Raw genomic sequence first — 25,680 nt, 5'->3', positions numbered from 1 at the left:
AATCTCATATCAACATTTCAACATAAAAGTTCAATGGACAATCTCGTATCAACATTTGAACATAAAAATCCAATGGACTATCTCATATCAACCTTTGAACACAAAAGTCCGACAATCTCGTATCAACATTTGGACACAAGAGTCCAATGGACAATCTCGTATCAACATTTGAACACGAGTCCAATGGACCATGGACAACCTCGTGTCAACATTTGGACACGAGAGTCCCATGGACAACCTCGTGTAAACATTTGGACACAAGAGTTCCATGGACAACCTCGTGTCAACATTTGGACGCGAGAGTCCTATGGACAACCTCATGTCAACATTTGGACACGAGAGTCCCATGAACAACCTCATGTCAACATTTGGACACGAGAGTCCAACGGACAACCTCATGTCAACATTTGGACACGAGAGTCCAATGGACAACCTCATATCAACATTTGGACACAAGAGTCCATTGGACAACCTCATATCAACATTTGAACACAAAAGTCCAATGGACAACCTCATATCAACATTTGGACACAAGAGTCCATTGGACAACCTCATATCAACATTTGAACACAAGAGTCCAATGGACAACCTCATATCAACATTTGGACACAAGAGTCCATTGGACAACCTCATATCAACATTTGAACATAAAAGTCCAATGGACAATCTCATATCAACATTTGAACATAAAAGTTCAATGGACAATCTCATATCAACATTTGAACATAAAAGTCCAATGGACAACCTCATATCAACATTTGAACACAAAAGTCCAATGGACAACCTCATATCAACATTTGGACACAAGAGTCCATTGGACAACCTCATATCAACATTTGAACACAAAAGTCCAATGGACAACCTCATATCAACATTTGGACACAAGAGTCCATTGGACAACCTCATATCAACATTTGAACACAAAAGTCCAATGGACAACCTCATATCAACATTTGGACACGAGAGTCCCATGAACAACCTCATGTCAACATTTGGACACAAGAGTCCATTGGACAACCTCATATCAACATTTGAACACAAAAGTCCAATGGACAACCTCATATCAACATTTGAACACAAGAGTCCATTGGACAACCTCATATCAACATTTGAACACAAAAGTCCAATGGACAACCTCATATCAACATTTGAACACAAGAGTCCATTGGACAACCTCATATCAACATTTGAACACAAAAGTCCAATGGACAACCTCATATCAACATTTGGACACAAGAGTCCATTGGACAACCTCATATCAACATTTGAACACAAAAGTCCAATGGACAACCTCATATCAACATTTGGACACAAGAGTCCATTGGACAACCTCATATCAACATTTGAACACAAAAGTCCAATGGACAACCTCATATCAACATTTGGACACAAGAGTCCATTGGACAACCTCATATCAACATTTGAACACAAAAGTCCAATGGACAACCTCATATCAACATTTGAACACAAAAGTCCATTGGACAACCTCATATCAACATTTGAACATAAAAGTCCAATGGACAATCTCATATCAACAGTTAAACATAAAAGTCCAATGGACAATCTCATATCAACATATGAACATAAAAGTCCAATGGACAATCTCATATCAACATTTGAACATAAAAGTCCAATGGACAATCTCATATCAACAGTTAAACATAAAAGTCCAATGGACAATCTCATATCAACATATGAACATAAAAGTCCAATGGACAATCTCATATCAACATATGAACATAAAAGTCCAATGGACAATCTCATATCAACATATGAACATAAAAGTCCAATGGACAATCTCATATCAACATTTGAACATAAAAGTCCAATGGACAATCTCATATCAACATATGAACATAAAAGTCCAATGGACAATCTCATATCAACATTTGAACATAAAAGTCCAATGGACAATCTCATATCAACAGTTAAACATAAAAGTCCAATGGACAATCTCATATCAACAGTTGGACATACAAGTCCAATGGACAATCTCATATCAACAGTTAAACATAAAAGTCCAATGGACAATCTCATATCAATAGTTGGACATAAAAGTCCAATGGACAATCTCATATCAACAGTTGAACATAAAAGTCCAATGGACAATCTCATATCAACAGTTGAACATAAAAGTCCAATGGACAATCTCATATCAACAGTTGGACATAAAAGTCCAATGGACAATCTCATATCAACATTTGAATTTAAAAGTCCAATGGACAATCTCATATCAACATTTGAACACAAAAGTCCAATGGACAATCTCATATCAACATTTGAACACAAATGTCCAATGGACAATCTCATAATAACATTTGAACATAAAAGTCCAATGGACAATCTCATATCAACATTTGAACATAAAAGTCCAATGGACAATCTCATATCAACATTTGAACATAAAAGTCCAATGGACAATCTCATATCAACATTTGAACATAAAAGTCCAATGGACAATCTCATAACATTTGAAGATAAAAGTCCAATGGACAATCTCATATCAACATTTGAACACAAAAGTCCAATGGACAATCTCATATCAAAATTTGAACATAAAAGTCCAATGGACAATCTCATATCAACATTTGAACATAAAAGTCCAATGGACAATCTCATATCAACATCTGAACATAAAAATCCAATGGACAATCTCATATCAAAATTTGATCACAAAAGTCAAATGGACAATCTCTTATCAACATTTGAACATAAAAGTCCAAAGGACAATGTCATATCAACATTTGAACATAAAAGTCCAATGGACAATCTCATATCAACATTTGAACATAATAGTCCATGGGACAATCTCATATCAACATTTGAACACAAAAGTCCAATGGACAATCTCATATCAACATTTGAACATAAAAGTCCAAAGGACAATCTCATATCAACATTTGAACATAAAAGTCCAATGGACAATCTCATATCAACATCTGAACATAATAGTCCATGGGACAATCTCATATCAACATTTGAACACAAAAGTCCAATGGACAATCTCATATCAACATTTGAACATAAAAGTCCAAAGGACAATCTCATATCAACATTTGAACATAAAAGTCCAATGGACAATCTCATATCAACATTTGAACATAAAAGTCCAATGGACAATCTCATATCAACATTTGAACATAAAAGTCCAATGGACAATCTCATATCAACATTTGAACACAAAAGTCCAATGGACAATCTCATATCAACATTTGAACATAAAAGTCCAATGGACAATCTCATATCAACATTTGAACACAAAAGTCCAATGGACAATCTCATATCAACATTTGAACATAAAAGTCCAAAGGACAATCTCATATCAACATTTGAACATAAAAGTCCAATGGACAATCTCATATCAACATTTGAACATAAAAGTCCAATGGACAATCTCATATCAACATTTGAACATAAAAGTCCAAAGGACAATCTCATATCAACATTTGAACACAAAAGTCCAATGGACAATCTCATATCAACATTTGAACATAAAAGTCCAAAGGACAAACTCATATCAACATTTGAACATAAAAGTCCAATGGACAATCTCATATCAATATTTAAACACAAAAGTCCGATGAACAATAATCTCATATCAAAATTTGAACTTCAAAGTCCGATGAACAATAATCTCATCAATATTTAAACACAAAAGTCCGAGGAACAATAATGTCATATTAAAATTTGAACTTGAAAGTCCGATGAACATTAATGTGATATCAAAATTTGAACACAAAAATCCGATGAACATTAAGGTGATAGCAAAATTTGAACTTAGAAGTTTGATGAACATTTATGTAATATCAATATTTGAACACAAAAGTCCGAGGAACAATAATCTCATATCAAAATTTGAACTTAAAATCCGATGAACATTGATGTGATATTAAAAAATTTGAATTTAAAAGTCCAATGAACATTAATGTGATATCAACATTTGAACATAAAAGTCCAATGGACAATCTCATATCAATATTTAAACATAAGTCCGATGAAGAAATAATCTCATATCAAAATTTTAACTTAAAGGTAAATAGAAAATATTATGAGTTAACATATTTGTATTAAGGTTCAGGACGTTGCTAATCTCTATAAGAAAGTGATACTGGATATTTTATAAGTCGTTCACTATTCAATAAGGAGCAACGTGTCTCTCTCTACCTTTAAATATATTTCTTTCTTGTTACTTTCAGTCTCTTCCCGTCCATTGGGTAGGCGGGAGAGGGAGTGGTCGCACCTTGGTGAAACAGGGTACCCCATGAGGTGCACTCGAAAATCTTAATCTCTCACAAATTACCGAACCAGCGGGTTGTACTTAGGAAATAAAAAAGGGAAGAGGTGGGAAGGGTGGAATGTGTTACCCCCCCCCTAACCCCACCCTCTCTCTCTCTCTCTCTCTCTCTCTCTCTCTCTCTCTCTCAAAAAGTTTCAGAAAGTATGTGATTTACAATAAAAGATTAAATCAACATGCTAGTAACACCAGCCTTCATTTCTCTCTCTCTCTCTCTCTCTCTCTCTCTCTCTCTCTCTCTCTCAGAAAGAGTTTCAGAAAGTATGTGATTTACAATAAAAGATTAAATCAACATGCTAGTAACACCAGCCTTCATTTGTTACTCTCTCTCTCTCTCTCTCTCTCTCTCTCTCTCTCTCTCTCTCTCTCAGAAAGTTTCAGAAAGTATGTGATTTACAATAAAACATTAAATCAACATGCTAGTAACACCAGCCTTCATTTGTTACCTTCTTTTCTCTCTCTCTCTCTCTCTCTCTCTCTCTCTCTCTCTCTCTCTCTCTATCCACGGAAAGTTTCAGAATTCCCTTCACGCCATCCGTAACTTGATTATCTCATATCGTGAGATTTCCAAAAGGGAGTTTTCTCTCTCCCGTCCCCCCCCCACTTTTGGGTTTCACTCACTTATCAATTTAATTCCTTGTTTTCGAACCATTCTATAAATAATCTCTAAGTAATCCCACCGTAAAATGAATTACTGCAGTCTGCTTGAACGCAAACAATCTCAAATAACCTAGATTTATTCAACTGGGCTGATCAAGATATTACTTTACTTTACTTTACTTTGATGGCTGCTTTTCCGGTCCCATATAGCAGGGGAACCCCACTCTCTACAGGACCTCCACTGTCGTTTTACCTTGTTCGTTCAGAGTTTTTAACGTTTCATATCGCGTATTGTTCATTTACTGTTAAATCGTCACTGTTATACGACTCATGAAATAAGAACGTCTTCAGTTTCCTCTTGAAAGCCTTAATGTCTTCAATCATTCGAATGTTTCGTGGGAGCTTATTATATAGTCTCGGGGCCGCATATTTAAAGGCTCTGGAGCCTAAAGTAGACATAAATCTAGGTTCTTAATAATTTTGATTACAACTAAAAAATATCGCTAAACAGAAATAATTGTCTCTTAAGAGGGAAAGAACAATTTAATTTTCTTTAAATTGGTCAAGGCTATTACTTTCTAATGTATATTTAAAGCATAGAATAAGTTTCAACCTTTTAAAATTAGATTTATACGGGTTTGATAAGCAGTCTGAAAAGTTTCCTTTGAGGAAAACCGTTATTTCATCGATTTTTTTTTCTAAAATTACATCTACTCAAAGAAATGCAAGAAACTTCTTTTACTAGAATAAAGTGTTTGTTAATTATCCCCGCCAGGTATGTTATAAAATCCAGTGGGTTTATTCGTTCATTTGTCCGTGTGTCTGTCTGTCTGTCTGTAGACAGGATTCTGTCAAGACTACTCGACGGATTTTGACGATATTTTCACCACGTATAGATCTTAGGTCATGGACGACTTCATTAAATTTCGATGATCTGGATCCCGATTCTAGATACAGATTAGCATTTTTTTCGACTTTTTAAAGATGGTTCTGATAACCTATGAGAGATGGCGCTCATGTATAACCCTACTGTCATGGCGGCGATCGCCACGAATTTGAATTTTCTGTTGTGCCGCGTCGAAAGGCGAGATTTAAGCTATATATATGTAACTACCAGGAAAGTTACATATTTAAAATTAGTTGATTTAGTATCATGACGAAATATCTACCACAGATAGATCTTAAGGCATGGACAACTCTAATAGATTTTGGTGATGATCCGGTTCCAGATCGGGATTTGCCTTTTTCATAATTTTAAAAGATTACGTGAAAATCAATCGATCTATTTTAACGAAATATCCACCTTAGATAGATCTTAGCCCATGGACGACTCAAATAAATTTTTGTGATGATCCAGTTCCCGATCCGGATTTGGTTTGTTCACACTTTTAAAGATTACATCAAAACAAATTGACGGATTTTGACGATATATCCACCTCAGATAGACCTTAGGCCATGGACGACTCCAATATATTTTGGTGATGATCCGGTTCTGGATTCGGATTACAGATCGAGATTTGTATTTTTCACAATTTTATAGATTACAGCAAAACAAATCGACGGATTTTAATAAAACATCGACCACAATCAGATCTTAGCCCATGAACGACTCCAATAAATTTTGGTGATGATCCTTTTCCGGATCCGGATTCTAGATCCGGATTTGCATTTTTCACAATTTTATAGATTGCATCAAAACAAATTGACGGATTTGTTGAAATATCCCTCTCAGATAGATCTTTGGCCGTGGACGACTCGAGTAAATTTTGGTGATGATCCGGTTCCGGATTCCAGATCCGGATTTGTATTTTTCATAATTCTAAAGATTACGTCAAAACAAATTGACGGATTTTGACGAAATATCCATCTCAGATAGATCTTAGCCCATGGACGACTCCAATAAATTTTGGTGATGATCCGGTTCCGGATTCCAGATGCGAATTTGATTTTTTCACAGTTTTATAGATTACATAAAAACAAATTGACGGATTTTGACGACATATCCACCTCAGATAGACCTCACACCATGGACGACTCCAATAGATTTTGGTGATGACCCAAATCCAGATTTCAGATCTGGATATGCTTTTTTTTAAAGATTACGTCAAAACAAATTGTCGGATTTTGACGAAATATCCACCTCAGATAGATCTTAGGCCATGGACGACTCCAATACATTTTGGTGATGATCCGGTTCCATATTCAGATTACAGATCCGAATTTGCATTTTTCGCAATCTTAAAGGTTACGTCAAAACAAATTGACGGATTTTAATAAAATATCGCCCACAAACAGATCTTAGCCCATGGACGACTCCAATAAATTTTGGTGATGATCTGGTTCCGAATCCGATTCCAGATCCAGATTTGTATTTTTCACAATTTTATAGATTACATCAAAACAAATTGACGGATTTTGTCGAAATATCCACCTCAGATTGAAATTTGGCCATAGACGACTCCAATAAATTTTGGTGATGATCCGGTTCCGGATTCCAGATCCGAATTTGATTTTTTCACAATTTTAAAGATTACATCAAAACAAATTGACGGACTTTGACGAAATATCCACCTCAGATGGACCTCACGCCATGGACGACTCCAATAGATTTTGGTGATGATCCGGTTCCGGATTCCAGATATGGATATGCTTTTTTTAAAGATTACGCCAAAACAAATTGACGGATTTTTACAAAATATCCACCTCAGATAGACCTTAGGCCATGGACGACTCCAATATATTTTGGTGATGATCCGGTTCCGGATTCGGATTACAGATGCGGATTTGCATTTTTCACAATCTTAAAGGTTACGTCAAAACAAATTGACGGATTTTAATAAAATATCGCCCACAAACAGATCTTAGCCCATGGACGACTCCAATAAATTTTGGTGATGATCCTTTTCCAGATCCGGATTCGAGATCCAGATTTTCATTTTTCACAATTTTAAAGATTACATAAAAACAAATTGACGGATTTTGTCGAAATATCCCTCTCAGATAGAAATTTGGCCATAGACGACTCCAATAGATTTTGGTAATGATCCAGTTCCGGATTCCAGATCCGAATTTGATTTTTTCACAATTTTAAAGATTACGTCAAAACAAATTGACGGATTTTTACAAAATATCCACCTCAGACAGACCTTAGGCCATGGACGACTCCAATATATTTTGGTGATGATCCGGTTCCGGATTCGGATTACAGATCCGGATTTGCATTTTTCACAATCTTAAAGGTAATGTTAAAACAAATTGACGGATTTTGATAAAATATCGCCCACAATCAGATCTTAGCACATGGACGACTCCAATGAATTTTGGTGCTGATCTGGTTCCGGATCTGATTCCAGATCCAGATTTGTATTTTTCACAATTCTATAGATTACATCAAAACAAATTGATGGATTTTGTCGAAATATCCCTCTCAGATAGATCTTAAGCCATAGACGACTCCAATAAATTTTGGTGATCCGGTTCCGGATTCAGATTACAGATCTGGATTTGCATTTTTCACAATCTTAAAGGTTATGTCAAAACAAATTGACGGATTTTAAATAAAATATCGCCCACAAACAGATCTTAGCCCATGGACGACTCCAATAAATTTTGGTGATGATCCGGTTCAAAGATCCAGATTTGTATTTTTCACAATTTTATAGATCAAATCAAAACAAATAGACGGATTTTGTCGAAATATCCACCTCAGATAGAATTTTGGCCATGGACGACTCCAATAAATTTTGGTGAAGATCCGGTTCCGGATTCCAGATCCGAATTTGATTTATTCACAATATTAAAGATTACGTCAAAACAAATTGACGGATTTTGACGAAATATCCACCTCAGATAGATCTTAGGCCATGGACGACTCCAATAAATTTTGGTGAAGATCCGGTTCCGGATTCCAGATCCGAATTTGATTTATTCACAATATTAAAGATTACGTCAAAACAAATTGACGGATTTTGACGAAATATCCACCTCAGATAGATCTTAGGCCATGGACGACTCCAATGAATTTTGGTGAAGATCCGGTTCCGGATTCCAGATCCGAATTTGATTTATTCACAATATTAAAGATTACGTCAAAACAAATTGACGGATTTTGACGAAATATCCACCTCAGATAGATCTTAGGCCATGGAAGACTCCAATATATTTTGGTGATGATCCGGTTCCGGATTCAGATTACAGATCTAGATTTGCATTTTCACAATCTTAAAGGTTATGGCAAAACAAATTGACGGATTTTAATGAAATATCGCCCAGAAACAGATCTTATGCCATGGACGACTCCAATATATTTTGGTGATGATCCGGTTCCGGATTCCAGCTCCGGATATGCTTTTTTTAAAGATTACGCCAAAACAAAATGACGGATTTTTACAAAATATCCACCTCAGATAGACCTTAGGCCATGGATGACTCCAATATATTTTGGTGATGATCTGGTTCCGGATTCAGATTACAGATCCGGATTTGTATTTTTCACAATTTTAAAGATTACGTCAAAACAAATTGATGGATTTTAATAAAATATCGCCCGCAAACAGATCTTAGGCCATGGACAACTCCAATATATTTTGGCAATGACCCAGAAGCAGATTTTGGATCATTATTTGATTTTTCACAATCTTCATTTTAAAGATTAAGTCAACGTCGCCCTATGGCGGACGTCAGAAATCTCTGATTGCTCTTGTTTCAAAATGACGTTTCCCAGGAATTAATTCAATAGTTCATATAGTCCCGTCGTTAAGCTTAATGAGATCATTGATAAGACAAGATAAAAAAAAAAAGATTATTCATTCTCTAGCAGGATTCAAAAGTTTTTAATTTTCCAGTGAAGTAGACGATTATTCATTAACTTTTCAATTTCATCATTCAGAGAAGTGAGTTATGGAAGATATGGTTATTTCTTTTATCGGGATTTTGGTTAAAATTTAGATGTGATAAAAATAAAGATTAAGAAAAATTAAGGTTATCGAGACTTGGTTAAATCCAGAGTGAGAGGCAACCGAATATTAATAAATAGCGATATGCAATTTAATCTGGCTGAAAATTGCATGAACGGACATGCATTGTGCAATATTGCAGTTCCCGATAATTCTGTTATGAGAGAGAGAGAGAGAGAGAGAGAGAGAGAGAGAGAGAGAGAGAGAGAGAGAGAGAGAGAGAGAGAGAGAGAGAGAGAGAGAGTTCTTATGATCTTGTCTAACTTATTTTTGAACTCATTTACCGTGTTACTGTTTACTACATCCGCTGGAAGTCTTCCATGTATTTGCTATAATTTATGTAATGAAATTACCACATTCAGTGGAGTTGTATCTTTTCAATTCCTGTAACACCCAACTTCATTTGTTACCCCCCCCCCTCTCTCTCTCTCTCTCTCTATCTCTCTCTCTCTCTCTCTCTCTCTCTCTCTCTCTCTCTCTCTCTCCAAAGAAAGAAGTTTCAGAACCATGTCTTTGAATATATACAGTACATACAAATATATATAAGACTAATTGTTTATATATATATATATACATATATATATATATATATATATATATATATATATATGTATATATATATATATATATGTATGTATGTATGTATAAACAAATTTACACCTCATATTAGGTTCGAACCTTGCAAATGAAAGGCAAGGATGCTCTCAATCATTTAGCAGAAACCACAAAAGATTTTATAGTTACCTTGCCTCTTTCTAAAGAGACTAGGATTCGACCCCAATATGAGATAGAAATGTATATCTATTGAGAACTATATTGTGTTGATTTTCATCATTCCATGTGTATATATATATATATATATATATATATATACATATATAAATATTGTAAATACATACATACATATGTATACACATACACACACACACACACATATATATATAAAACAAAAGTCAGAGGGAAATTATAAAATACTTTAGTAACTAGCGTTTTTGTGTAATTTAATACACACTTCTTCAGGGTACAATAAAAGGTAGGCACTCAAAGTATTTTATCATTGCTCTCTGGCTTTTGCTATATATATATATATATATATATATATATATATATATATATATATATATAGATATATATGTACATATATACAGTACATACATATATATATATATACATATGAATATATATTGGTAGGTTTGTGACTTGGCATTCGATTCATGATAAATTTTGCACATTTAAAGGGGTTTTTCGTATTTCAAATATGCCATATATATTAATACATTAAAGTCTGGATTTTTTTAACGACCTTGGGATCAGAGCCCCAAGCGAAATCACTAAAAGATTATAGTATCTGACCGGCCGGGTTTCGAACCCTGGTCCAGGATACTTGTATGACATTGACCATATCACTGAGTGATTTCGCCTGGGGCTCTGATCCCGAGTTCGTTAAGAAAATTCAGACGTTAATGTATTCATATATGGCTTATTTGAAATATGGAAAACTCGTCTAAATGTGCAAAATTTATCATTAATCGAATGCCAAGTCACAAACCTACCAATTAGTTACGATGGTGAAGATGGGTTGATTTCAATTCTAAGTGCAAAAAACCTGAATTCGACAAGTATATGTACAAAAGAATTGTCATTGACTTTTATCTTTCTTCGTGGCTCAGTAGTATGGTCAATGTCATACAAGTATCCTGGACCAGGTTTCGAAACCAGGCCGGTCAGATACTATAGTCTTTGAGTGATTTCGCCTGGGGCGAAAGATCCCGAGGTCGTTAAGAGAATCCAGACTTTAATGTACTAATATGTATGGCTTATTTGAGATATATATATATATATATATATATATATATATATATATATATATACATATATATATATATATATATATATATATATATATAGTATATATATATAGTATTTATATATATATATATATATATATATATAATACCACAAACCTATACATGTATGCATGACTGTATTGACTTATGCAAAATATTTTATTTGTATCCGGAAAAATCCAGTTACACCCAGAATTGATAACACATATCTCTCTCATCTTATTCGCTCAAATTTCCCAACCTCTCTCAAACTTAATCTCAAACGTCTATCAGCTTTTGGGGCTTCGGAACGAATATCAATTATATCTCGGCTCTAATCATTCAAAAAAAAAGAAGGCCTGAGCTTGTAAGATGTCATTTACATCAGGGTACGTAGGAAATTCATACCAAGATATCTGCTTCAGTTAGAACATTCTTCCTTCCGCATTTGATTTGAATAAAGAATATGAATGTTCCTAGGTGCTGGAGTTGGGAGGCCTTACCTCACCTTACCTTATTCCCTTATTCTATGTTTGGGTTCCCCCAGGTCCCTTGTGAGGCAGTCAGTACTGAGGTGTAACATAGTGGGGTAATCCTGTAGCCGCACAATGAAGGCGAAGTTGAAACTTGAATAAAACAGGTTTAAAGGCAGCTCATGACTGACAGAGGCAAGAGACAGTGCCAATGCTCTAGCTAGCTGGACAATGCTCTAGAGACTGAATATTATACACATGATCAACGCCCAAGTCCTTTCTCCACCCAAGCTAGGACCAGGGAGGCAAAGGCAATGGCTGCTGATGAATTAGAAGGCAAACCTCTAGGCTCCCCCCCAAAAACCCCATCCTTAGGTCAAAAGGATGGTGAGGTTGCGGACACAAGAAACTATTGAGCTTGAGCGGGACTCGAACTCCAGTCTGGCAAATTTTCAGGAAGGGACGTTTCCTATAGACCACCAGAACCCTGGAAGGCTGCATCGAACCCTAGTCGAGAAAATCACCAGGCAGGGACGTTTCCTATAGACCACCACAACCCTGGAAGGCTCTAGGAACGTAGGTATAGTAGAAAGCTGAAAAGCGGGCGCTGGTAGGTGGCAACGAGACGTTTCTTTACTGTGGACCTTGCTAGTTCAATGATGTGGCCTTCAATACTCTTACTCAACCAACAAGTCAAATAAACAACTAAAATCATTATTTCAAGGGAACGTGACCAAAGGTGAGAGAAAGGTGGGGATGGTGAGAGATGGAAGAAAAATAGAAATGGTAATAAACTAGAAATGGTTGGATAATGGAAGATAATTTGAAGTCAATCTAAATATCAAAACGCTGATGACATTCAATTACCACTATATTAAGGGTTGTGGTGGCCGATGTGGTAACGTCCCTGACTGGTGAACACCAGACTGGGGTTTGAGTCCCGCTCAAACTCCGAGTTTCTTTGGCCGCTGCAACCTCACCATCCTTGTGCGCTAAGAATATGGGGTTTAAGGGAGCCTATAGGTCTATCTGCTGAGTTATCAGCAGCCATTGCCTGGCCCTCCTTGGTCCTAGCTTGGGTGGAGAGCAGGCTTGGACGCTAATCATATGATATACTCGTATGCTTGATAGGGCAATATCACTATCCCATGCTTCTGCCATTCATGAGCGACCTCTAAGACTTTAAATCTTTAAATAATTATGTGTGATGTTGCTAATTAGTTTATTTCGTTTCATTGAACTGTTAAGATCTAGATGTGCACACACACACACACACACACATATATATATATATATATATATATATATATATATATATATATATATATATACATATGTATATATGTAAAGACAATTATTTCACATTTAAAAGTGTTTTTCATATATTCATATGCCATAAATACTTCTTAATATCGAATTCACTCTACCTTGGGATCAGAGACCCAAAGGGGGATTAGCTATAAAGCTAATCCCTCTTTGGGTCTCTGATCCCAAGGTAGAGCTTCTGGTCGGCCAAGGATTCGAACCCGGACCAAGTCGAAACTGAGATTCCAGTGACTTAACCTCTTTGTAGCTCAGCGGTAATTCACTGAAACATCAGTTTTGACTTGGTCTTGGCTCGATTCCTTGGCCGACAAGAAGTTATTATCATAAAACTAATTCCCCCTTGGGTTTGTGATCCCGAGGCAGAGCGAATTCAATATTAAAATGTGTTTATGGCTTATATGAATATACTGTATATGTAAATATATGTGTGTGTATATATATATATATATATATAATATATATATATATATGCATATATATATGCATATATATATATATATATATATATATATATATAGTACATATATATACATTAATGTATATATGTATATGTATATATATATATATATATTACATATATATACATTAATGTATATATGTATATATGTATATGTATAAATGTATATATACATATATGTATATACATATACATTATATATATATATATATATATATATATATATATATATATACATTATATATACATATATACATTATATATATACATATATATATATATATATATATATATATATACAAATACATAGTCTGACTCCATGTATCTCAGGAAGTATCACAGAAAATCCAGTTTCCCCAGAACTATTTTTGCTGATCAAGGTGAACTATGAAGGGATTATTCGACATCCAACACTGATAAGTACATTCTAATTCTGTTTTCACTCTTGACGTATCAAATGTAAACTATATGAATTATAGCACGTCTTTCTATCTTCTTTCAGACTGGCCGAGAGAGAGAGAGAGAGAGAGAGAGAGAGAGAGAGAGAGAGAGAGAGAGATGAATCATAACATTAAACCATTTTAAGTTTCGAAAACAGAATATTGAAAATCTGTGATGAGAGAGAGAGAGAGAGAGAGAGAGAGAGAGAGAGAGAGAGAGACTATCGGTGGGGTGAGGAACAAGAAGTCTTGAGTATGAGAGAGAGAGAGAGAGAGAGAGAGAGAGAGAGAGAGAGAGAGAGAAGAGAGATCATAACATTAAACCATTTTAAGTTTCAAAAACAAAATATTGAAAATCTGTGATGAGAGAGAGAGAGAGAGAGAGAGAGAGAGAGAGAGAGAGAGAGAAATATCGGTGGGGTGAAGAACGAGAAGTTGAGAGAGAGAGAGAGAGAGAGAGAGAGAGAGAGAGAGAGAGAGAGAGAGAGAGACCTCGTTTAAGATAGAGAACATCAATGTTTTCTTAAGTACTGTACATTTCAAGATTGATAAAATCTCATTTTTAATCATATTTTTTTTCCTTAATTAATGCGAGAAATATTCCAATCATGTTGATGTATATTTTGTTCTATTTTTGTAGAGGTAATATACTGTACAGGGACGAACAATAAAATCGTAATATTTAAAAACAGCGAAGACCAATAAAATCTTAACTTAAAAACAGTGAGGAAATATAAAATTGTAATTAAAAATTTTGTCGAACAATAAAATCGTAATTTAAAATCATTGAAGAAAAATAGAATCTTAATTCAAAACATTGACTAACAACAAAATCGTTATCTAAAATCATTGACGAACAATAAAATCGTAACCTTGAACAGTGATGAACAATAAAATCTTAATTTAAAAACATTAAAGAACAAAAAAATCATAATTAAAAAATATTAAAGAACAATAAAATCATACTTTAAAAACAATGAAGAACAATAACATCGTAATTTAAAAACATTGAAGAACAATAAAATTGTAATTAAAAACATTAAAGAACAATAAAATCATAATTAAAAAATATTAAAGAACAATAAAATCATACTTTAAAAACACTGACGAGCAATAAAATCGTAATCTAGAAACATTGATGAACAATAAAATCGTAATTTAAGAACATTGACGAACAATAAATTCGTAATTTAAAAACATTGACGATCAATAAAATCGTAATTTAAAAACATTGAAGAACAATAAAATCGTAATTTAAACACATTGACGAACAATAAAACCGTAATTTACAAACAGTGATGAACAATAAAATCGTAAATTAAAAACATTGAATAACAATAAAATTGTAATATAAAAACATTGAAGAATAATAAAATCGTAATATAAAAACATTGACGAAGAATAAAATCGTAATCTACAAACAGTGATGAACAATAAAACCGTAAATTAAAAACATTGAAGAACAATAAAATCGTAATATAACAACATTGACGAACAATAAAATCGTAATTTAAAAACATTGAAGAACAATAAAATCGTAATTTAAAAACATTGAAGAACAATAAAATCGTAATTTAAAAACATTGAAGAACAATAAATCGTAATTTAAAAACATTGACGAACAATAAAATCGTAATTTAAAATCATTGAAGAAAAATAGAATCTTTATTTAAAAACACTGACGAACAATAAAATCGTAATTTAGAAACAGGGATGAACAATAAGATCGTAAATTAAAAACATTGAAGAACCATAAAATCGTAATTTAAAAACGTTGGCGAACAATAAAATCGTAACCTTGAACAGTGATGTACAATAAAATCGTAATTTAAAAACATTAAAGAACAATAAAATCCTAATTCAAAAATATTAAAGAACAATAAAATCATACTTTACAAACACTAACGAACAATAAAATCGTAATCTAGAAACATTGATGAACAATAAAACCGTAATTAAAAAACAGTGAAGAACAATAAAATCGTAATCTACAAACAGTGATGAACAATAAAACCGTAAATTAAAAACAGTGAAGAACAATAAAATCGTAAATTAAAAACAGTGAAGAACAATAAAATCGTAATTTAAAAACATTGAAGAACAATAAAATCGTAATTTAAAAAAATTGATGAACAATGAAATCGTAATTTAAAAGCAGTGATGAAAAAAAAAATAATTAAAAAACAAAATCGTTAAATGGTTTCCCCAGACTAATGTGGATTGATTTTCTAAATATCTTAATATATATATATATATATATATATATATACACACATATATATATATATATATATATATATATATATATATATATATATATACTTTTACAAGATATTTATATACATTTAGACTAATAGTCGAAACATATTTCTATAATCAAATAGATTCGAAGAGTAATTTCAATATTTTGCCACTTTTCATCAAAGCAGGTCTTGGGAAAAGTCTAAATTTAGCGCTCGTAAACATTAGAGTTAAAAATAAACTTTGTAATGACCACATTTTGCTCGAGTCACCAAATCTAAATTTGGTTCTTCAGTTGATGTCTGGAAAAAGGAAAAAATTCTTCAGAAATATTCTTGAGAAATATTCTTAAGAAATGTCGCAAAGTCCAGCCAATTACTGATAGAAAAATCGATAAACTCTCTCTCTCTCTCTCTCTCTCTCTCTCTCTCTCTCTCTCTCTCTCAAAATATATTAAGGAACAAAAGTAAATTGTTAAAGTTTACATTATATTGAAATTTTTTTGTTAGTAAATTAGGATCGATGAAGAAACTCTCTCTCTCTCTCTCTCTCTCTCTCTCTCTCTCTCTCTCTCTCTCTAAAATATATTATGGAAAAAAAAATAAATGATTAAAGTTTACATAATAATGAATTTTTTTTGGGGGGGGAAAATATGAATCGATGAAGAAACTCTCTCTCTCTCTCTCTCTCTCTCTCTCTCTCTCTCTCTCTCAAGATATATTATGGAACAAAAAAATTATTAAAGTTTACATTATGTTAAAATAATTTTTGTTAGGAAATAGGAATCGATGAAGAAACTCTCTCTCTCTCTCTCTCTCTCTCTCTCTCTCTCCTTTGATGTCCTCTGGTGTAGTGTATCGATATATTTGCCCAATGTTTGTGACTTGGCATTCTATTAATGATAAATTTTTCACATTTAGACGTATTTTTCATATTCAAATAACCCATTTATTTTTGAAACATTAATGTGTGGATTCTCTTAACAACCTCGGGATCTGAACCCCAGGCGAAATCACACAAAGAAAATCCAGACATTAATGTACAAAGTATATATGGATTATTTGAATATGAAAAACACGTTTAAATGTGCAAAATTTATCATTAATCGAATGCCAATTTACAAACATACTAATTAGCTACGATGGTGAAGATGAGTTGATTTCAATTCCAAGTACAAAAAACCTTAATTCAACAGGTATAAGTACGGAAGAATTGTCATTGACTTTATCTTTCTTCGTGGCTAAGTGGTAAGTCACTGTTCATACAAGTTTCCTGGACCAGGGTTCGACTCCTGGCGGGTCAGAAGCTGTTGTCTTTGAGTGATTTCGCCAGGGGCTATGATCTCGAGGTCGTTAAGAGAATCCAGACATTAATGTATAAAAAATATATGGATGATTTAAATATGAAAAACGCGTCTAAATGTGCAAAATTTATCATTAATCGAATGCCAAGTCACAAACATACCAATTAGCTACGATGGTGAAGATGGGTTGATTTCAATTCCAAGTACAAAAAACATGAATTCGACAGGTATAAATACGGAAGAATTGACATTGATTTTCATCTTTCTTCGTGGCCAGGTGGTAAGTCACTGTTCATACAAGTGTCTATATTTGATTATATAGACACAAATTAGTTTATATATATATATATATATATATATATATATATATATATATATATATATATATATATATATATATATATATATATATATATATATATATATATATATATATATATATATGGACAGAAAACGTTGGATTGACGACCTAAGAAAATTTGCAGATATAGACTGGTATAGTAAGACCATAAACATACGAGGGTGGAATAACATGTCTGAGGCCTTTGTCCTGCAGTGGTCTAGCAAAGGACGATGATGATGATGATGATGATTATTATTTTATATGTAAATATATATATATATATATATATATATATATATATATATATATATATATATATATGTATATATATATATATATATATATATATATATATATATATATATCTATATATATACAGTATACAGTATATATATATATATATATATATATATATATATATATATATATATATACATATATATAGATATATATATATATATATATTATATATATATATGGTATATATATTATATATATATATATATATAACGTTTGATAAATTGATTTGCGACAGAAATTGGTAGAACTTTATCATATTCGCATTGATATATTTTCAGTTTCAATTATTTCCAAAATTTCTGAGCTGACATTTAAAATAGAGCAAATAAACACATGGGAAAAAGTAGGTCACTTATATGAATATAAATTATTAATCTTTTATGGGATTTTGATGATAACTCTCATTGGTATCATATATATTAAAATGACCGAATTTTATTTAGACCAATAACTGATATTGTATATATTGCGAATAGTAAAATGGGAGCAAAGTGTATTACACTTATGCTAATTATGTTCGTAAATTGATTGATAATGCGTTGTACTTCAAAAGGGACATATTTTTTAATTTTGAATCTTTCCCATTTAATGAATTATGTAATTGTATATGTAATTGTGTTTACAAGTTGATTGATAATGAGCTGTACTTGAAAAGGGACATCCTGTAAGTTTGAATCTGTCCCATTTCAAGAATTGTGTAATTGTGTTTACAAATTGAATGATAAAGTGAAGCACTTGAAAAGGGACGTACTGTAAGTTTGAATTTCTCCCATTTCATGAATTGTGTAATTGTGTTTACAAGTTGATTGATAAAGTGAAGTACTTGAAAAGGGGCGTACTGTAAGTTTGAATCTCTCCCATTTCATGAATTGTGTAATTGTGTTCACAAATTGAATGATAATGTGCTGTACTTGAAAAGGGACGTACTGTAAGTTTGAATGTCTCCCATTTCATGAATTGTGTAATTGTGTTTACAAGTTGATTGATAAAGTGAAGTACTTGAAAAGGGACATACTGTGTTTGAATCTGTCCCATTTCATGAATTGTGTAATTGTGTTTACAAGTTGATTGATAATATGAAGTACTTGAAAAGGAACATACTGTAAGTTTGGATCTCTTTCATTTCATGAATTGTGTAATTGTGTTTACAAGTTGATTGATAATGTGATGTACTTGAAAAGGAACATACTGTAAGTTTGGATCTCTTTCATTTCATGAATTGTGTAATTGTGTTTATAAGTTGATTGATAATGTGATGTACTTGAAAAGGAACATACTGTAAGTTTGGATCTCTCTCATTTTATGAATTGTGTAATTGTGTTTACAAGTTGATTGATAATATGAAGTACTTGAAAAGGGACATACTGTAAGTTTGGATCTCTTTCATTTCATGAATTGTGTAATTGTGTTTACAAGTTGATTGATAATGTGATGTACTTGAAAAGGGACATACTGTAAGTTTGGATCTCTCTCATTTTATGAATTGTGTAATTGTGTTTACAAGTTGATTGATAATGTGATGTACTTGAAAAGACACATACTGTAAGTTTGGATCTCTTTCATTTCATGAATTGTGTAATTGAGTTTACAAGTTGATTGATAATGTGATGTACTTGAAAAGTGACATACTGTAAGTTTGGATCTCTTTCATTTCATGAATTGTGTAATTGTGTTTACAAGTTGATTGATAATATGAAGTACTTGAAAAGGAACATACTGTAAGTTTGGATCTCTTTCATTTCATGAATTGTGTAATTGTGTTTACAAGTTGATTGATAATATGAAGTACTTGAAAAGGAACATACTGTAAGTTTGAATCTCTCCCATTTCATGAATTGTGTAATTGTGTTTCAAGTTGATTGATAATGTGATGTACTTGAAAAGGGACATACTGTAAGTTTGGATCTCTTTCATTTCATGAATTGTGTAATTGTGTTTACAAGTTGATTGATAATATGAAGTACTTGAAAAAGAACATACTGTAAGTTTGGATCTCTTTCATTTCATGAATTGTGTAATTGTGTTTACAAGTTGATTGATAATGTGATGTACTTGAAAAGGAACATACTGTAAGTTTGGATCTCTTTCATTTCATGAATTGTGTAATTGTGTTTACAAGTTGATTGATAATATGAAGTACTTGAAAAGGGACATACTGTAAGTTTGAATCTCTCCCATTTCATGAATTGTGTAATTGTGTTTACAAGTTGATTGATAATATGAAGTACTTGAAAAGGAACATACTGTAAGTTTGGATCTCTTTCATTTCATGAATTGTGTAATTGTGTTTACAAGTTGATTGATAATGTGATGTACTTGAAAAGGAACATACTGTAAGTTTGGATCTCTTTCATTTCATGAATTGTGTAATTGTGTTTATAAGTTGATTGATAATGTGATGTACTTGAAAAGGAACATACTGTAAGTTTGGATCTCTCTCATTTTATGAATTGTGTAATTGTGTTTACAAGTTGATTGATAATATGAAGTACTTGAAAAGGGACATACTGTAAGTTTGGATCTCTTTCATTTCATGAATTGTGTAATTGTGTTTACAAGTTGATTGATAATGTGATGTACTTGAAAAGGGACATACTGTAAGTTTGGATCTCTCTCATTTTATGAATTGTGTAATTGTGTTTACAAGTTGATTGATAATGTGATGTACTTGAAAAGACACATACTGTAAGTTTGGATCTCTTTCATTTCATGAATTGTGTAATTGAGTTTACAAGTTGATTGATAATGTGATGTACTTGAAAAGTGACATACTGTAAGTTTGGATCTCTTTCATTTCATGAATTGTGTAATTGTGTTTACAAGTTGATTGATAATATGAAGTACTTGAAAAGGAACATACTGTAAGTTTGGATCTCTTTCATTTCATGAATTGTGTAATTGTGTTTACAAGTTGATTGATAATATGAAGTACTTGAAAAGGGACATACTGTAAGTTTGAATCTCTCCCATTTCATGAATTGTGTAATTGTGTTTACAAGTTGATTGATAATATGAAGTACTTGAAAAGGAACATACTGTAAGTTTGGATCTCTTTCATTTCATGAATTGTATAATTGTGTTTACAAGTTGATTGATAATGTGATGTACTTGAAATGGGACATACTGTAAGTTTGGATCTCTTTCATTTCATGAATTGTGTAATTGTGTTTACAAGTTGATTGATAATGTGATGTACTTGAAAAGGAACATACTGTAAGTTTGGATCTCTTTCATTTCATGAATTGTGTAATTGTGTTTCAAGTTGATTGATAATGTGATGTACTTGAAAAGGGACATACTGTAAGTTTGGATCTATTTCATTTCATGAATTGTGTAATTGTGTTTACAAGTTGATTGATAATATGAAGTACTTGAAAAAGAACATACTGTAAGTTTGGATCTCTCCCATTTCATGAATTGTGTAATTGTGTTTACAAGTTGATTGATAATATGAAGTACTTGAAAAGGGACATACTGTAAGTTTGAATCTCTTTCATTTCATGAATTGTGTAATTGTGTTTACAAGTTGATTGATAATATGAAGTACTTGAAAAGGGACATACTGTAAGTTTGAATCTCTCCCATTTCATGAATTGTGTAATTGTGTTTACAAGTTGATTGATAATATGAAGTACTTGAAAAGGAACATACTGTAAGTTTGGATCTCTCCCATTTCATGAATTGTGTAATTGTGTTTACAAGTTGATTGATAATGTGAAGTACTTGAAAAGGGACATACTGTAAGTTTGGATCTCTTTCATTTCATGAATTGTGTAATTGTGTTTACAAGTTGATTGATAATGTGATGTACTTGAAAAGGGACATACTGTAAGTTTGGATCTCTTTCATTTCATGAATTGTGTAATTGTGTTTACAAGTTGATTGATAATATGAAGTACTTGAAAAGGAACATACTGTAAGTTTGAATCTCTCCCATTTCATGAATTGTGTAATTGTGTTTACAAGTTGATTGATAATATGAAGTACTTGAAAAGGAACATACTGTAAGTTTGAATCTCTCCCATTTCATGAATTGTGTAATTGTGTTTACAAGTTGATTGATAAAGAGAAGTACTTGAAAAGTGACATATTGTAAGTTTGAATCTCTCCCATTTCATGAATTGTGTAATTGTGTTTACAAGTTGATTGATAAAGTGCTGTACTTGAAAAGGGACATACTGTAAGTTTGATCTGTCCCATTTCATGAATTGTGTAATTGTGTTCACAAGTTGATTGATAATGTGAAGTACTTGAAAAGGGACATACTGTAAGTTTGAATCTGTCACATTTCATGAATTGTGTAATTGTGTTTACAAGTTGATTGATAAAGTGAAGTACTTGAAAAGGGACATACTGTAAGTTTGATCTGTCCCATTTCATGAATTGTGTAATTGTGTTCACAAGTTGATTGATAATGTGAAGTACTTGAAAAGGGACATACTGTAAGTTTGAATCTCTCCCATTTCATGAATTGTGTAATTGTGTTTACAAGTTGATTGATAAAGTGAAGTACTTGAAAAGTGACATACTGTAAGTTTGAATCTCTCCCATTTCATGAATTGTGTAATTGTGTTTACAAGTTGATTGATAAAGTGCTGTACTTGAAAAGGGACATACTGTAAGTTTGATCTGTCCCATTTCATGAATTGTGTAATTGTGTTCACAAGTTGATTGATAATGTGAAGTACTTGAAAAGGGACATACTGTAAGTTTGAATCTGTCCCATTTCATGAATTGTGTAATTGTGTTCACAAGTTGATTGATAATGTGAAGTGCTTGAAAAGGGACATACTGTGAGTTTGAATCTCTCCCATTTCATGAATTGTGTAATTGTGTTTACAAGTTGATTGATAATGTATTGTACTTGAAAAGGGACATACTGTAATTTTGCATATCTCCCATTTCACGAATTGTGTAATTGTGTTTACAAGTTGATTGATAATGTGAAGTACTTGAAAAGGGACATACTGTAAGTTTGAATCTCTCCCATTTCACGAATTGTGTAATTGTGTTTACAAGTTGATTGATAATGTGAAGTACTTGAAAAGGGACATACAGTAAGTTTGAATGTCTCCCATTTCATGAATTGTGTAATTGTGTTTACAAGTTGATTGATAAAGTGAAGTACAAAAAAGGGACATACTGTAAGTTTGAATCTCTCCCAACTCATGAATTGTGTAATTGTGTTCACAAGTTGATTGATAAAGTGAAGTACTTGAAAAGGGACATACTGTAAGTTTGAATCTCTCCCATTTCATGAATTGTGTAATTGTGTTTACAAGTTGATTGATAAAGTGAAGTACAAAAAAGGGACATACTGTAAGTTTGAATCTCTCCCAACTCATGAATTGTGTAATTGTGTTCACAAGTTGATTGATAAAGTGAAGTACATGAAAAGGGACATACTGTAAGTTTGAATCTCTCCCATTTCATGAATTGTGTAATTGTGTTTACATGTTGATTGATAATGTGCTGTACTTGAAAAGGGACATACTGTAAGTTTGAATCTCTCCCATTTCATAAATTGTGTAATTGGGTTTACAAATCGATTGATAAAATGAAGTACTTGAAAAGGGACATACTGAAGTTTGAATCTCTCATTTCATGAATTGTGTAATTGGGTTCACAAGTTGATTGATAATGTGAAGTACTTGAAAAGGGACATACTGTGGGTTTGAATCTCCCCCATTTCATGAATTGTGTAATTGTGTTTACAAGTTGATTGATAATATGAAGTGCTTGAAAAGGGACATACAGTAAGTTTGAATCTCTCCCATTTCCTGAATTGTGTAATTGTGTTTACAAGTTGATTGATAATGCAATGCTACACAGCACGTGTTTCATACACGCTCATACAGCGAAATGCTAATGCTCTTTTATCACTCTCTCTCTCCCGCACTGATAAGAGAAAAACCTTTTTAAGCTTGCAATAGCATGTTTCACATTGTTTGAATTATTGTGACATTGTTGCCCTCAACCATTTATACATAAGCTCGTTATTTTGTTGAATAAACCCAGCTTGCATTCACCTCGCCTGTCTGTTAGTCACCGCCACACAATGCACTAGAAAAGGGATATACATTCATGAACTGCGAAATAATGATAAGAACATTAAATAATTTATTGTCTCATTAATTATGAATCACTTTGAATGGAAACTTCGAAACCATATCAAGAAATAGATCAAAGGCTCCAGGGGATAGAAAATTATATATTTACACTTGTACGCGACCCATAAAAAAATGACAGATAAGTATCTATATAGATATGCACGCGCACGCACACACACAGATTCAACCCTTCCCACCCCTCCTCTTTCCTAACTACTATCCCTCTCACTACGGTATGACTACTCTCCCTTATCGACCCATTAAGAGTGACCGGAAAGGAGTATATATATATATATATATATATATATATATATATATATATATGTATATATATATGTATATATATATATATATATATATATATATATATATATATATATATATATATTATTACTAGCTAAGCTACAACCCTAGTTGGAAAAGAAAGATGCTATAAGTCCAAGGTCTCCAACCGGGAAAAATGGCCCAGTGAGGAAAGGAAATAAGGAAATAAATAAACGATATAAGAAGTAATGAACAATTAAAATAAAATAGTTCAAAAGTAATAACAACATCAAAACAGATCTTACATATACAAACTTTAAAAAGAGACTTAAGTAAGTCTGTTCAACATAAAAAAATTGCTGTAACTTTGATCTTTTGAGGTTCTACCGGTTGAACTACCTGATTAGGAAGATAAGTTGTACAGAATTATGGAAAATCTTTTGCAATATGCATAACGAATTATTTGAACGACGGTGCTAGATACTCGAAACAAGGTAGAATGAAAGAATCAAAACACTTCCTCATAATAGATTGATCACCGAAATCTTAAAAGATTTTCTCAATAAGCCTATTTTTTGTGCATGAAGACACAGACCTAATGTGTTTCTCAAAAGTAAATTTGTTGTCAAGAATCACACCTAAACTTTTGAAAGTCATATAGTGTTAAGGGAACATTATCAATGATGAGATCCGGATGTTGAGAAGCCACTGTCCTCGGCCTACTTACAATCATACTTTGAGTTTTGTC

The 25,680-nt window shown here is 32.5% G+C and overlaps 1 protein-coding gene across 1 annotated transcript; it reads left to right on the top strand.

Moving 5' to 3' along the window:
* The first annotated feature begins 268 nt into the window (after positions 1-268).
* On the top strand, positions 269-3,649 carry LOC137651132 (uncharacterized protein PF3D7_1120600-like). The gene has a single exon (XM_068384269.1). It carries the CDS (start codon positions 269-271, stop codon positions 3,647-3,649), a length of 3,381 nt encoding a protein of 1,126 aa, XP_068240370.1.
* The last annotated feature ends 22,031 nt before the right edge of the window (positions 3,650-25,680 follow it).

Source organism: Palaemon carinicauda, chromosome 12 (assembly GCF_036898095.1).
Source record: "Palaemon carinicauda isolate YSFRI2023 chromosome 12, ASM3689809v2, whole genome shotgun sequence".
Taxonomy (NCBI): domain Eukaryota; kingdom Metazoa; phylum Arthropoda; class Malacostraca; order Decapoda; family Palaemonidae; genus Palaemon; species Palaemon carinicauda.
This window is presented reverse-complemented; position numbering and strand designations above follow the sequence as displayed.